Below are 12,849 nucleotides of genomic sequence, written 5' to 3' on the forward strand. Positions count from 1 at the left end.
TCAGCAACCTCAGAAATTTCATTAAACCTGCATAGAGGCATAGTTCATTTTAGAGTTCAATTATACGTTCAAGGAATCAGTTCCTATCATAAAGACAACTACTGTAATGTCTGTGCCGTGCAAAATTATCCCCATTTATTGTGGTTCAACTGCAGACTCTACTGCCTCTGGTGAAGGCACTCAGCAAGTTCTTTTCACAAATAACACCCTTCAGGACGGCCCCTTCCTGTTTTACACAGCATTGTCTCAGAACTTGTGGCCAAAGTAATTCAAAAGCAAGCCAACGACAAACAGGGACTCCTGAGGCCAGTGGTACTAAACTCACAGGCCAGAAGGGGACCCTGTGACCTCTCCAGGAGCTGCCCATTCATAAGCTGACAAAATGTAACCTCTAAATACAAAATTCCAATTATCAAAAACAGCTGTGTCATCTTGATCACCGTCCCCTGCATGCATATTCTTAGCTTTGTCAATGACTTGCTCGAAATGTACATCTGTAGTTGAACACAGTAGTCTTAAAACTTAACACTTAGGAATGTGTTTGTAAAAAACCAGTATTTTCCCTTTAAATATATTAAAACAATTTATACCCTGTAGATTTATGATCTGTGGTAATTTGCCTTTGACACTTATCTTCCATTATCTTTGGGGAAGAGGTTTGCAGAAGAAACTAAGGGAGCCAACAAAATTTGCTAGGGGTGGTCGGGAGGGAAGGATGGCCAAATGTCAAATACACTTAGGAAAACTAAGCTTTCAGTAGTACTCAAATATCTTGAGAGAACTTACACTTAATTCATATGCTATTATTTCTTTACTATAAAGCTATAATCCAGTAACACAGACATAGGTATGCAAAGCTATATTAAATAATGCAAACATTTCTTAATAATTTCCATTGTTATCACTGTTTAGTCCAATCCTATTCTTTTGGGGGTGGGAACTCCAGTAGAGGGGACTGACATATTTTTACCAGTCATGGCACACTAGCATCATTGGTCTGGAAAAGCCCTTTTTTTGTTTGTTACTTACACATTTATTACTTTTTTATCCCCATTCACCACTTTCATTCTTTTCTCCTGCACCTTAATCATTCTTAGGTGCTTGTGTATTCTCTCACCTGTTCTTGAAAGCATGCGTTGGTGTTTGTGCATATATTTTAAATTTACATGGATTAAAAATTGTGCAGTAGATACCATTCCTTTTCCTTTTGCTGCTTTTCACTTAGAATGTTTTAAATATCTATTCCCATTGCAGTGTGTCAGTCTAAGTTGTTTCTTTTAGTTGATGGATAATATTCCGTAGTATGCATCCCCCACATCTTATTTATCCGTGTTCCCAGTCCATCCTGTTTCCTTTGTTCTGGTAAGAAGAGCTGAGCTTCAGCCTGTACACAGTTTCCTTCCCATCCTTTTACTGCCTTAGTAGGTTTTCCCGATGAGCTTAAACGTACTCAGATTGCCCAAGTGGAAGAACACCCCCTTGACTGTGTTCTCTGCTCCCAGGAAAGCTTTTAGGCCTTCCTATCCATTTTGCACAAGATCGAATTGTTTTCTACTTCAGGTGAGCTTTGTTTTACCTGGGAGAGATATTACATGGTGTGTGTTTGCAGAAGGTTGCCATGCCCAGGATAGTCTTTCTCTAATTAAGAGGAGATTCTCCCCATCTGAACATTAGCTTCCAGTCATTGGAGCTAATATTTGTGTGAAAGTTAATTACTCCATTGAGCTTCTCTAGTTTTAAGCCCCAGCTTCTGCCAGAGTCTTAAGAGGCCTGGCTTTTTAAATTTAAAATGCGTTTGTGAGCACACATTTAAACTAAAAAAATTAGTTTTAAAGTAGAGTCATTTCTCTGCTCCTGGATATAAACATGCTGTCTTCATGTTCACAACTCTAGAGAGAAATTTGGAGATCAGAATTTAGGATATACACGCATATTCTTAATAATAGATGGTTTTGTAGTTGATACAACTTGGAGATTGCATTTTAAGGTACATAAGTGATCAGCTGAGCAAGTGACGCAGTGAGAGGCCAGGTGTTGTAGTAGCTGAGCTTGGATTTTGGAGTTGTGCAGACCTGGATTGGAGTCCTGGTTCTTTGAACTAGCCAAATGACTTTAGATGTTGTGTTTGGTTTTCCATACTGATACCTCCCTCAGAGGGTTGCTGTAAGGATTAAATGCGGTAATGCTGCAAAGCACTAGCCTAATGCCTGGTTAGCTACTCAGAAAATGGTAGCTGCCGTCGTCATCGTCATCACCATCACCATCATCAAAAGGCTCCCAAAACCAAGAATTACTGAGATAAAAATGAGCATTTGGATATTGGGAGAGATGAGTAGCATTGTCAGGGCATGAACTTTAAAGGCTCAGAGGAGTATTCAGAACTATCCCCTGGAATGAAATCAAAGAGAAAAGAGGCTAAAGGTACCAAAACACATCTAATGTGTCCAGTCTTCTTTGAAGACAGTTTCAGATCTGAGACTAGAAAGGAAACGGATGAGGTAATCCTCTTTGCATCTGATCCCATCTGAGGGATCCTATTCTCAGTGCCAAGCCTTTCCTGTTCCTTTGTCCTGTGCCTCAGCTCTCCACTCAGAACACTGTTCTTTCTACACAGTTGTGCTGTGTTGAGAGGGATGTGACCTACTGCAGCCAATTCATCCTGCACACGCTTCTTATATGCCTAGCAGTGTGTCAGGCCCTGTTCTGGGTCCTCCAGGAGGATGAACTAGAGGCAGTCTCTGTCTTCAAAGTAATCAGAGACCTGAAGGGGAGGTAGTTAAACCGCCAGTTTTAACAAGTGCTCTGCCAGAGGTAGGCTTAGGAACCAGTGGGAGCATGAAGGAAGGACATCTAATTGAGGCTATAGCTGCTGGATTTGGGAAAGATTCCTAGGGAGACATTTTCATTATCTCTGGATGACAGAGAGGTCCTTTTAACCTTCTCTTTCAAAAGTAAGGTTTTTACCTTTTCTTTTACCTTAATTAGGGACTAGTTATGGTTGTTACCTAACCCCTTGGAGTGAAATAATCTAAATAAACAGTAGCCATTTTCCTTTTATTAACAGACTGTTATGAGTTAGGTTTCCCCCAGTAGCCATTAACATTCCCAGCATCCCATCTTCTGGAATAATGGAGTGGATGTAATAATGTAATCAACTCTGTTAATAAATTGATATTATTTTTCTTCAAGGAGATGATTCTCATTATTGGAAATATAAAGCTTCCCAAGAAGGCATTGGAGTCACAGCTAGAAGACTCCATGGGTTAGTGGGGTTAGTGGTTTCCTTATTGAAACTTCCTAATTGACACTTGTATCATTGCCCAATAAAAATACTAGTGCAAACATGGTACCACCAAACGTGGCATCCTTTTGTATCCATAAGCTCTTTTCCCCTTTTGTTCAAAGCTTCAGCCCATAAATATTCACTAGGCATCCACTAGGTACCAAGCAAAATAATTGGTGCCCAAGGATAAAAGATATGATTAAGGCATGGTCCCCAAATAATACTAGAATGTGTTAAGTGCTGTAACAGAAGAGTATGTACAGAGAAAGGAGAGGGCTGAGGTTTCACAGCAAGTGGCATTGATCCTGAATGAAGTAGGGGTTATGCGGGAGGTTGAAAGGGGAAACTGGAGTAAGAGTGTGTGTTTGAGTAGGGGAGTGGGGACAAATAGTGAGCCCAACTTTAGCTGAAGGAGCAGTGAGACAGAATTATGGGAAAAAAATAAAGATTGTGGTAGGATTGGAGGGTACACAGGGTAATTTGAAGAGTAAGGCAAGGAAGATAAAGGAAGGTCGGAACCAGATTATGAGGGTTACTTAGGGTGGATTGAAAACAGAGCCAAAGATAGGAACCCCAGGGGAAGATTTAAGTGTGAGTCCTGACAGGAGACTTAAAGAGCAATCAGAAAGGAGGCTGTAGAAAACTTAGGAGAGAGCGATGGTTCAGAAGCTAATAGAGGAAAGAAATGTCAAGAAGGATTGTCAAGTGCTAGGGAGAAGTTACATATGAGGGACGTTGGAAAGTGTCTTTGGGATCTGAATATTGACCCCCAGATGGCGGTGCTAGAGGCAACAGCCAGATGTAGGAGACTGAAGAGAAGTCTGAGGAAGTTAAGCCAGGGCGTGTAGGCTCATCTTTCAAGGAAGAACCTTTGTTAAGATGGCTATCCTGGGTAAGGGTTAAGACCTGTGACCAGGACCCACAGCAAAGGTGCCCTTGTGGAGACTGAACTTCAGTGTTCATGGCTGAATGAGAATCGGAGAGGGAGATAGACTGCAGGAGAACTTAATCTGAAAACCCACTGCTGGCCTCGTACTGTGGTCTTCTGCTCACTGGGAGTCGTGCACATGTCATGTTAGGATTTATATCCACATAGCCAGGTCTCCAATTCTTGATAAGCACAATCTCTGACCACTGTTCCCGTAGTTCGAAGTGCCAGAAATGACATAATGAAACCCTTTATCGTTACTTCTTCAGGGAAAATCGCTCTCGATTTATGGGTTTTTGAGAAGTCAGGTGGGGCAGGGGTACCTGTGAACATGCAGACCAGAGCAGATGCTACTTCGGATCATCCTGTCGTGGGGGACCCTGTCATTTGAAATAGGATTGATTTACTCTGTGCCTGTAAAATCTTTGAACATGTTTTCTGCTACTGTTTTTCAGAATCATTTGCTGTTTCAAATAGAGAACTGTGCGATGATGAGAAAGAGTTCATACATTTCCCAGTATGTGAGGGGACCTCTCAACCTGAACCCTCGTGTTCAGCTGTCAGAATAACAGCCAATAAAAACTACAGGAGCAAAACCTCTCAGGAAGGTGCTTTAAAAAAGATGCATGAGGAAGAACACCATCAACAAATGTCCATCTTACAACTGCAGCTGATACAGATGAATGAGGTGCATGTGGCCAAAATCCAGCAGCTAGAGCGAGAGTGTGAGATGGCAGAGGAGGAACACAGGATAAAAATGGAAGTTCTCAATAAAAAGAAGATGTATTGGGAAAGAAAACTGCAAACTTTTACCAAGGAATGGCCTGTTTCCTCATTTAACCGGCCCTTTCCCAATTCACCCTAAGACGGTGGGGTGTGGCTCACTTGTAATTAATCTGTGTTGGCAAAGAAGGTCTGGAACACGAACTTGCAGTCGGTAGCCTGTCACAGAGCTACAACTAGGAAGATGAGAGTGTTAGTAGTCACTTATTTAAGAATACATTCAGGTAAACAGCTGCACCCTATGTACCCCTGAAGTGGCAAAGAAGCTGTTAGAGTCTTCTGAAAATGATCACTATGAGTGCTATCATTCTGAATGTAATGTCTCTTAATTAGAATTCATACAAGAACCATGTGTGAGTGTTGTTGTTGTATTTTTTTAATCAAATGCTAGTGTGGCTGGGTTTTGTGGGGTTTTGTTTTTTTTTTAAATAGACATCAGACCTTGTCTATCCAAATGAATGCCCTCCCATTGAAAGTGGCTGTCCTGGGAGGACACACGTTTCTCCAGTGGTAATGCTGTTACTCAGAATTTGCTAGAGGTCTTTTGGAGCCTCCACAAGAGCTATAGCACACTTTTCATTTTTTCAGTGTCATCTTTGGAGCGTGGATTTTCTGTTTTTAAACGGCCGAACATAATGGAAGGCTGTTTTCTAATGTGGCTCATAGGCTGCCTTTTAAAGCCTTCCTTTCCCCAAAGAGGAGTTCCAAATAATGTCTCCAGCAGGTGTAGCTTTGTTGGAACTAAGGATGTGACTACTTTGAGGGAGAAACATTCGTTTAGAGCTCTACATTCTGTCATGCTTGTTTTATTAAAAGACAAGACTTGTGATTTTATAGTCACACTGTGTATGTTTTTTAAAGGTGCTGCCCGCCTCCACTGTGCTACAGTTTTTGGCTTCCTGCTGTAGTTTCCTACCGACTTTGTACTACTGAGTAAATGGTTGCCCTTGTTTTTAATCTTTAGCCGCCTAAGGAAAGGCCCTGCCCTCGCCATGCTCCTGGTGCTAGCTGATAGTGATGCTACATAGTCTGCATAGTATGCAGTTAGTATTGAGCTTTTTCAGAATCCATTACCAATATATTTGGAAACGTGGATTGATAAATGGATATTTTGACTGAGCTGTGATATAACTTCTCCTGTAGCCTAGTGAGAAAAACAGTCTTGGGAGTTGGGCATAACAGTAGCTGGAAGAAGCAAAGTGACAGTTACGTGCCAAGGCAGGTCAGCAATTTCTGAGAATGAAAGTTCAAGGCCATGTGGTGGGGAAGGAGCAGTATGTGTGACAGAGGCTATATAGGGAGTGCAGGACGAGGAGTCAGGGCTTGAATTCTGAGCTCGATGCTGTCTCAAGTGCTATGTGACCTTAAGTTACTCCATTTAGTCTTTGGCCCTGGTGTTTCCTGTCTATAAAACAGGAGAGTTGGTCTAGATGATGGTTAGAATCTGCTACAACTCCTTGACTGTGATGTGATCTGCACAGTCTTGGATGAGTACTGCTAACATCATAGTTGTCCGGAGGGCGTGGGTCAACAGGAAGAGTTTACTGCAGTGGCTAAGCTTCCTTCCTTTCATAATTTTGGAATTTGGGTCCCAGGGTCTGTAAGTTCAGTAAAGTACATGTATACTAATACATGCACTGCATAAAACTTAAGTGGATATCAATTTATTTTATACACTGATCATATTTTAAATATCTTAGAGGAACTGGTTATTTGAAGGAACCCTGTGAAGACTAGTCTTCTTTCAAAGGAAGGATGCTTTTGTAAGGATTTGTGTTCTTAATTTAGTTTTTACCAAATGGACCCTTTAGAGAAGCAGCATCTGGAAAAAGTCCCAAGCTTAACAGATTTATGGGAGACAGATTAGGGCAGGGAGTGGCAGGTCCTCAACACAGATGATGTGAACTGAGAAAAGTTTGCCTTTGCTTCACCTATTGAGCCATCTGGAAATCTTAATATGCAGATTCTGGTGGGGGGGGCCTGAGAGTGTGCATTTCTCACAAGCTCCCAGGTTATACCAGGTCTGCCTGTCTGGCCACCACAGTTCTGTGTAGCAAGGTTTTAGAGGACCCTGTGAAGCTTTTACCTATCCTCAAAAAAACAAAAAAACAACCCATTGGGTTAGGTACATTTTTGTGTACAGCTTTGTGCCGGATATTATTCCTCTCCCAGAATTACCACCTAATCACACAAATAACAATGTAGAACAACACAAAAAATGCTCACACACATAATGGAACTATAAAAGCATCGAACTAATTCCTAACTGAACAAATAAAGGATAATTAAACCAGCAGGCTAAAGCACCTTGTTCTACTGTTAATGGTATTTATGAGTTTATAACAGTTTTCAACCTTGAGTATGCATCAGAAACAGTATTTTATAAAAAATTAGTCCCGCTGGGTCCCACTCCCAGGGGATTCTCATTCAGTTTACCTGGGTTGAGGCCTGGTCCTCTATATTTTTTGGAAGCTTTACAGGGGGTGATGATACCCAATTGGGATTGAGAACCACTGGTGTAGAGTTCACAAATGTGTCTCATTTGGTCCTTAGTCCTGTGAAGTCCTGCAGAAGTGAGGAAATGATGCCCAGAGAAGAACCACCTGCACCAGGCTGAAAGCTAGTGAACAGCAAAGCAGGACCTCAGTCCTAGGTCTCTAGACTCGAAAACAAATAGCCCCACCTGCCTCCCCCCACCCCATCCCTCAAAGCTATATCGTGGATTTGCTTTATCCTGAGAGCCAGATCACATCTACAGGATACTTGTAATGCTTCCACTCATGAACAGGTACATCCCAATTCATTCCACTTTTGAGTAGTTCCTTACCTGAGGTGGAAATGCAATAATCATTTCTTGGTAGGTGCTGTAGAGAATTGACTGATAAATACTAAGACACAGTTCACCATCCCCTGACCTGCCAAATCATGGACACAGCCCAGTAGGGGATGTAAGGCTTGTACACAGCTATCATGTACTTGATCAGGCACATCTTCTAGAGCATTTGAAGCTCAGCAGAGAGTGAAGAGGCTTGAAGGAAAGCCTGGAGGAGGTGGCATTTGAGCTAAATCTTTAGAGTTGGTATTTTGGTAGGTGCAGATTCAGAAAGGAGAGGAACTTCACTAGATGCAAGGTCCTGTTGAAGATTCAAGACGGTGAGACACATAATTGGGAGGACATGGGGGAATTTCCAAATTGGGCAGTAACATGATGAAAACTGTGCTCCAGGAGGAAGATTAGAAGATGGAATTGAGTTTAGAGAAGACTGGAGTCCAGGAGATGAGGTAGGAGGGTTTGGTTAGGATGAGATGATAGGAGGACCTAGTAAGAAACGAGGGAGACCAACGTGAAGGGCGTTGCCGAAGTGGAATCAGTCAGGCTTGGCAGCACATTGCTTTTGTTGGAGGGGATGGGTAAAGTTTTAAAGCTAGATGCCGGAAAGAATGATGCTGATTGAAATAAAGAACGGATGCATTTCTGGCTGACGTATCCTAGGAGAGGCCTAGACATGAACTAGTGCAGTTGCTCCCACCCACTCAGCCTCAGACACCAGCACCTCCTCCCATCTCCTCTTTGGCTGTCACCTCTTTGCTCTGACTTCTGCCTCTTCAGCCTCCTGTGCTGCCTCTTGCACCTGTTCATCTGACGTTTTAACCCCTCCCTGCTGGGTCCTTGTCCCCCGACTCAATTTGGTGCTCCCTCTGCCATCAGTACCTCCATTGCAGCTGGTGGTGCATCAGTCACCATTTCTTATAGTGGCTTCACACTTGAAAGAGCAGGAAAGACTATAGTTGACGCTTAACAACCTGGGGGCTAGGGGTGCCCACCACCCCCAGCTGTGGAAAATCCCCTTATAACTTTACAGTCAGCCCTCTGTATCTGCAGTTCTGCATCTGGGGATTCAATCAACTGCGGATGGTGTGCTGTAGTACCCATTTATTGAAAAAAAAATCTGAGTATAAGTGGACCAGCATAGTTGAAACCCATGTTGTTCAAGGGTCAACTGGATTTCTTTTTTTATTTTTAAAAATATTTATTTATTTTATTTAATTTGGCTGTGCTGTGCCAGGTCTTAATTGCAAATTGCAACATGCGGGATCTTATTTTTTTATTTTTTAAGTTTTTTTACTTGTGGAACGCGGGCTTCCTAGTTGCAGCATGCATGTGGGATCTAGTTCCCCGACAAGGGATCGAACCCAGGCCCCCTGCATTGGGAGCGCGGAATCTTACCCACTGGACCACCAGGAAAGTCCCTCAACTGGATTTCTTTATCTTGAACTTCAATTCTTTTCTAGCTGGCATCCACAAATTTCAGGATATTTTTTAAGTGTCCCATGTGTAAAGGTACACTGGCTGAGAGGGGATGTTAATTCCCGTGTATCCCTATTACAGCCTGTTTCCAAAAATCAAACATAGAATCCTACCTTATTGTGCATTAAAAATCAGCAAATATTTTAGGAACTTTTCAGGGAGAATCTTAAAATGCATTGGCTTTTTTTTTTTTTTTTTTAAGAAGAAAGAGAACAGAAGAAGAGAGGTATGGTGGGGCAGTGCATTTGAGTTGTCAACAGCTTCTGCAGTGTCAGGTCAATTACATCAGCACTTGGTCTGGACCAGGGGAAAGGAATGGTTTTGCCTCCTGGGAATGTCAGAAGGACCTGATAATTATATTTGGCAAAGCCAAGGAGAGTGGCTCTGTAATGTCATTGCTAAGAATTACCCTTTTAATAGTATCTCTGGATGTCTGAGCTGTTCAAATGGAATGACACTTCTTTTCTGCTGTGGCTTTCCTTTCTGTTGGGCTGCTTCCCAGCTGGTCCTCTTGTTCTTCCTTGCCCTTTTCTCTTCTATCTTCTGCCTTCCCAGCCCTGTTTCTCCAACCCCTCCTGCACCCACAGCAGTTTCCACTGTCCCCCCTTTTACAGTTGGAGTCATGTGAGAATGTGTGTAAGGGAGATACTGGCCCCAAACCAGCATATTCAACATGTGGTATCAACAAGGTGAAGTGTAGCCTTGGACTAGACAAAATATCGACCATCTGCTTCCTTGCTGCATCCGCTACTTGCGTGTTGGTGGGACTCAGAAGTCATGGAAAAGGTCACCAGTGATTCATGTCTGCAACAAATTCTTTTCTAATTGTGCCGTATATTATGCCCTTCAATACAATTTACTAATCTCTGCCTCAGTTTTTCCATCTGTGAAAGTGGTGTAATACTTATCTACCTCCCTTGAATGTTGTAAAGATTAGTCTATGTTAGTAAAGCACTTTTGAAATAAAGAGTGATGTAAAGCATTTTAATATTATTGTTGTCGTTGTGATATGGACGCTCCCCTGTAGAGATGCTGCTCTGTAGGGGAAGTACCCCGTGGTTACCATGGTTTAGGAACACCCAGTACAGAAAACTTCCATAACAGATACAAGAGTGATTTCTTGGTGTGTGTGAAGGTTTTCAACATAGTATTTCCTTAAACAGCCCTTTGGTTCATTTAGAATGAGATTTGATTATAGAAGAGTGATTTATGTAAGATTTTTAAAGAACATATCTATTGAGCCTTCATTACCCAGTATAATAGGGTTTGCAAGCTGATTATTCTCCTAACAGTGCAGTTTGTCAACATTAGGTGGAAAACTTCCATTTCTACATTATCCAGATGCCCAGATTGTGTGTGAAGGTTTTTTCACTCTTGACACTGATTAGAGTGGACAGAATGGGGATCCTGCTACTTCTGAGTGAGGGGATCGCAGCTCCAGTTCCACTTGCAAAATATTCTCACAGCACCTCTAGTGTGGGGGGAAAAGACTCACCATGTATGTGCATCAGAGTAGGGGGTTCTCTAGCCATAAACTTGGGCTCCCTGTCTTAACTCCCGATAACTGCTAAGAGATTTAATTAGGTTCTGGTCTGAATTTTCTCTTTTGTGGGTTTGTTGGGGGGAAAAAATTCCAAACCCTGTTATTTAAGAAATTGGTTATTTTGAATCAAAAGGACACCTGTTACAGTGGAACTACTGTAAATAGTAGCAGAAGTTAAGGTTCCAGTTCCTTTTTGTCTCATCATCTGGTTTGGCTTCCAGAGTAACCAAGAAGGAAACTCACACTGGTGCTCTGCTGGTGAGGTGCATGTGGTTCTAGATTTTTATCCTTGAGTCTCAAAGAGTTTTTGGATGGGCTGGTGTTACACTTTCTGCAGGAATGGAAGGTGGTCACTCTAGTCACTCAGCCTTTGGGAAATCTGGGGGGCTGCTGGGGCCCATCTGCTCTCATGTGGTCACACTGAGCCCAAGGCTGCAGGGGCAGGAGTTGCCCAGGGGAACCCCTTCTCATGGTGACGGCAGAAGTACAAGAGGGCAAGCCCACCTGTGGAAGCACATTTCAAGTTTCAGTGTCATATCTGCTAATATCTCCTTGGCCAAGGCAAGTCATGTGGCTGAGCCAAAGGTCAAGGGGAGGGAAGTAGACGGCTCTTAAGAAGGTGAAGGGAGGGTGTGAAAAATTTGAACAATAATCTCATTTACCACAGTGTCACAAGTGGGGAGGCAATGAGTGGAATACCAAGGAGTTGAGATTATATTATTAATCGAGGAACAGAGAATCTAGGGGGGAACTGCGTCCCTGTTCCTTCCTCTCTTTCTTTGTTTGGAGGGGGAGGCTTTAAAATAGTGATAATAATAGAATATATGTCATAGGGCTGTTGGATTAAATGAGCAGTATGTATTTAGTTATATGTATTTAGAACAGAGCCTGGCACACAAACACTAAGTTTTAGCCATTATTTTTTTCTCTTAAGGTCATATGGCTTCTAAATGGGCCAGGGATATTTGAACCCAAGTGGCCTGGCTCTGGAGTTCATGCTTTTAAGAATCAGAATACACAGTGTTTCTATTCGGAGCCTGAGTTCACATCTTTGCTTTGCAAAGAATGTGGCCTCCTGAATATTAGATCATCATCTGTAAAATACTTTCCAAGATTGCTATAATGATTACATGAGAATATACATATGAAAGGGCCACATAAACTATAAAATCACCCCCCGCCCCCGCAAATCCCTAAACCTTTCTTCTGATATTCTGTGTTACAGGACAGTCCAAGACTCTCTTCTCCCATTACAAAACTTCACCTTAATCTCTCCCTCCAGCCTCTCCACTCTGTGACAATCCCTGAACTCACTTATCATCTTGGTTTCAGAACCAGGCTCTGTGAAATTACTTCTGTTGATCCCTCTGCCTGGAGTGCTCTCAGCCTCTCTACAACCCCTTCCCATCACCTGTGCTGCTGAAGTGTCACCCATCCTTCAAGGTCACGTGACACCAGGACACACTCCTGTAACCTGGGCTCTGGTCCCAGCTTTGCTGGTAACTCATCACTCTCTGGATTAATATAATTTCCTTGTTTGTAAATTAAGGGTGTTGGAGGAGAGGATGTCTACATTTCCTTCCCCTGTTCTAATTAGTCTAATTCTGAAGTTAAACTAATCTTTTCAATTTACTGCATGTAACACAAGTTTTCAATGTAGCGTTCTCCTTAAAAGATAATGTGCATATAAATGGAATTCTAATCATGCATCCAAGTGGATCAGCCCCAAGGTTGAAAGTGCTATTTGTGAAAGTTATTGATATTAGCATAATGATTGTACTTAAACTGTTTCTAAAACAATCTAAATATAGGCAACACAAGAATTTCTATATAATGGGCACAGAAAGGTTGTTGCTTCCCCAAATGTAATTTTTCCAATAAGTTGTAACTGGCTGCTATTTACTTTAGCTCTTTTAAATTGCCCATTTCTATAGATTATAGAATACTTCTATTTTACAGATTGCCCTATTCTAAGGCAATAATGTGCCCAGAATATGTAGATT

The 12,849-nt window shown here is 42.1% G+C and overlaps 1 protein-coding gene across 5 annotated transcripts in view; it reads left to right on the forward strand.

The window, feature by feature from the left end:
• MSANTD3 (Myb/SANT DNA binding domain containing 3) overlaps positions 1-9,501 on the forward strand; it is a 39,450-nt gene extending 29,949 nt beyond the window's left edge. For all 5 annotated transcript variants that reach the window (XM_057548697.1, XM_057548694.1, XM_057548695.1 and 2 more), the window contains one exon: positions 4,667-9,501. In XM_057548697.1, the coding sequence (XP_057404680.1) occupies positions 4,667-5,076 (410 nt within the window). In that variant the 3' untranslated portion in view covers positions 5,077-9,501. The remainder of the gene's footprint in view (positions 1-4,666) is intronic.
• Positions 9,502-12,849: the final 3,348 nt, after the last annotated feature.

The sequence above is a fragment of the Balaenoptera acutorostrata genome, chromosome 6 (genome assembly GCF_949987535.1).
Source record: "Balaenoptera acutorostrata chromosome 6, mBalAcu1.1, whole genome shotgun sequence".
NCBI classification, from domain to species: Eukaryota; Metazoa; Chordata; class Mammalia; order Artiodactyla; family Balaenopteridae; genus Balaenoptera; species Balaenoptera acutorostrata.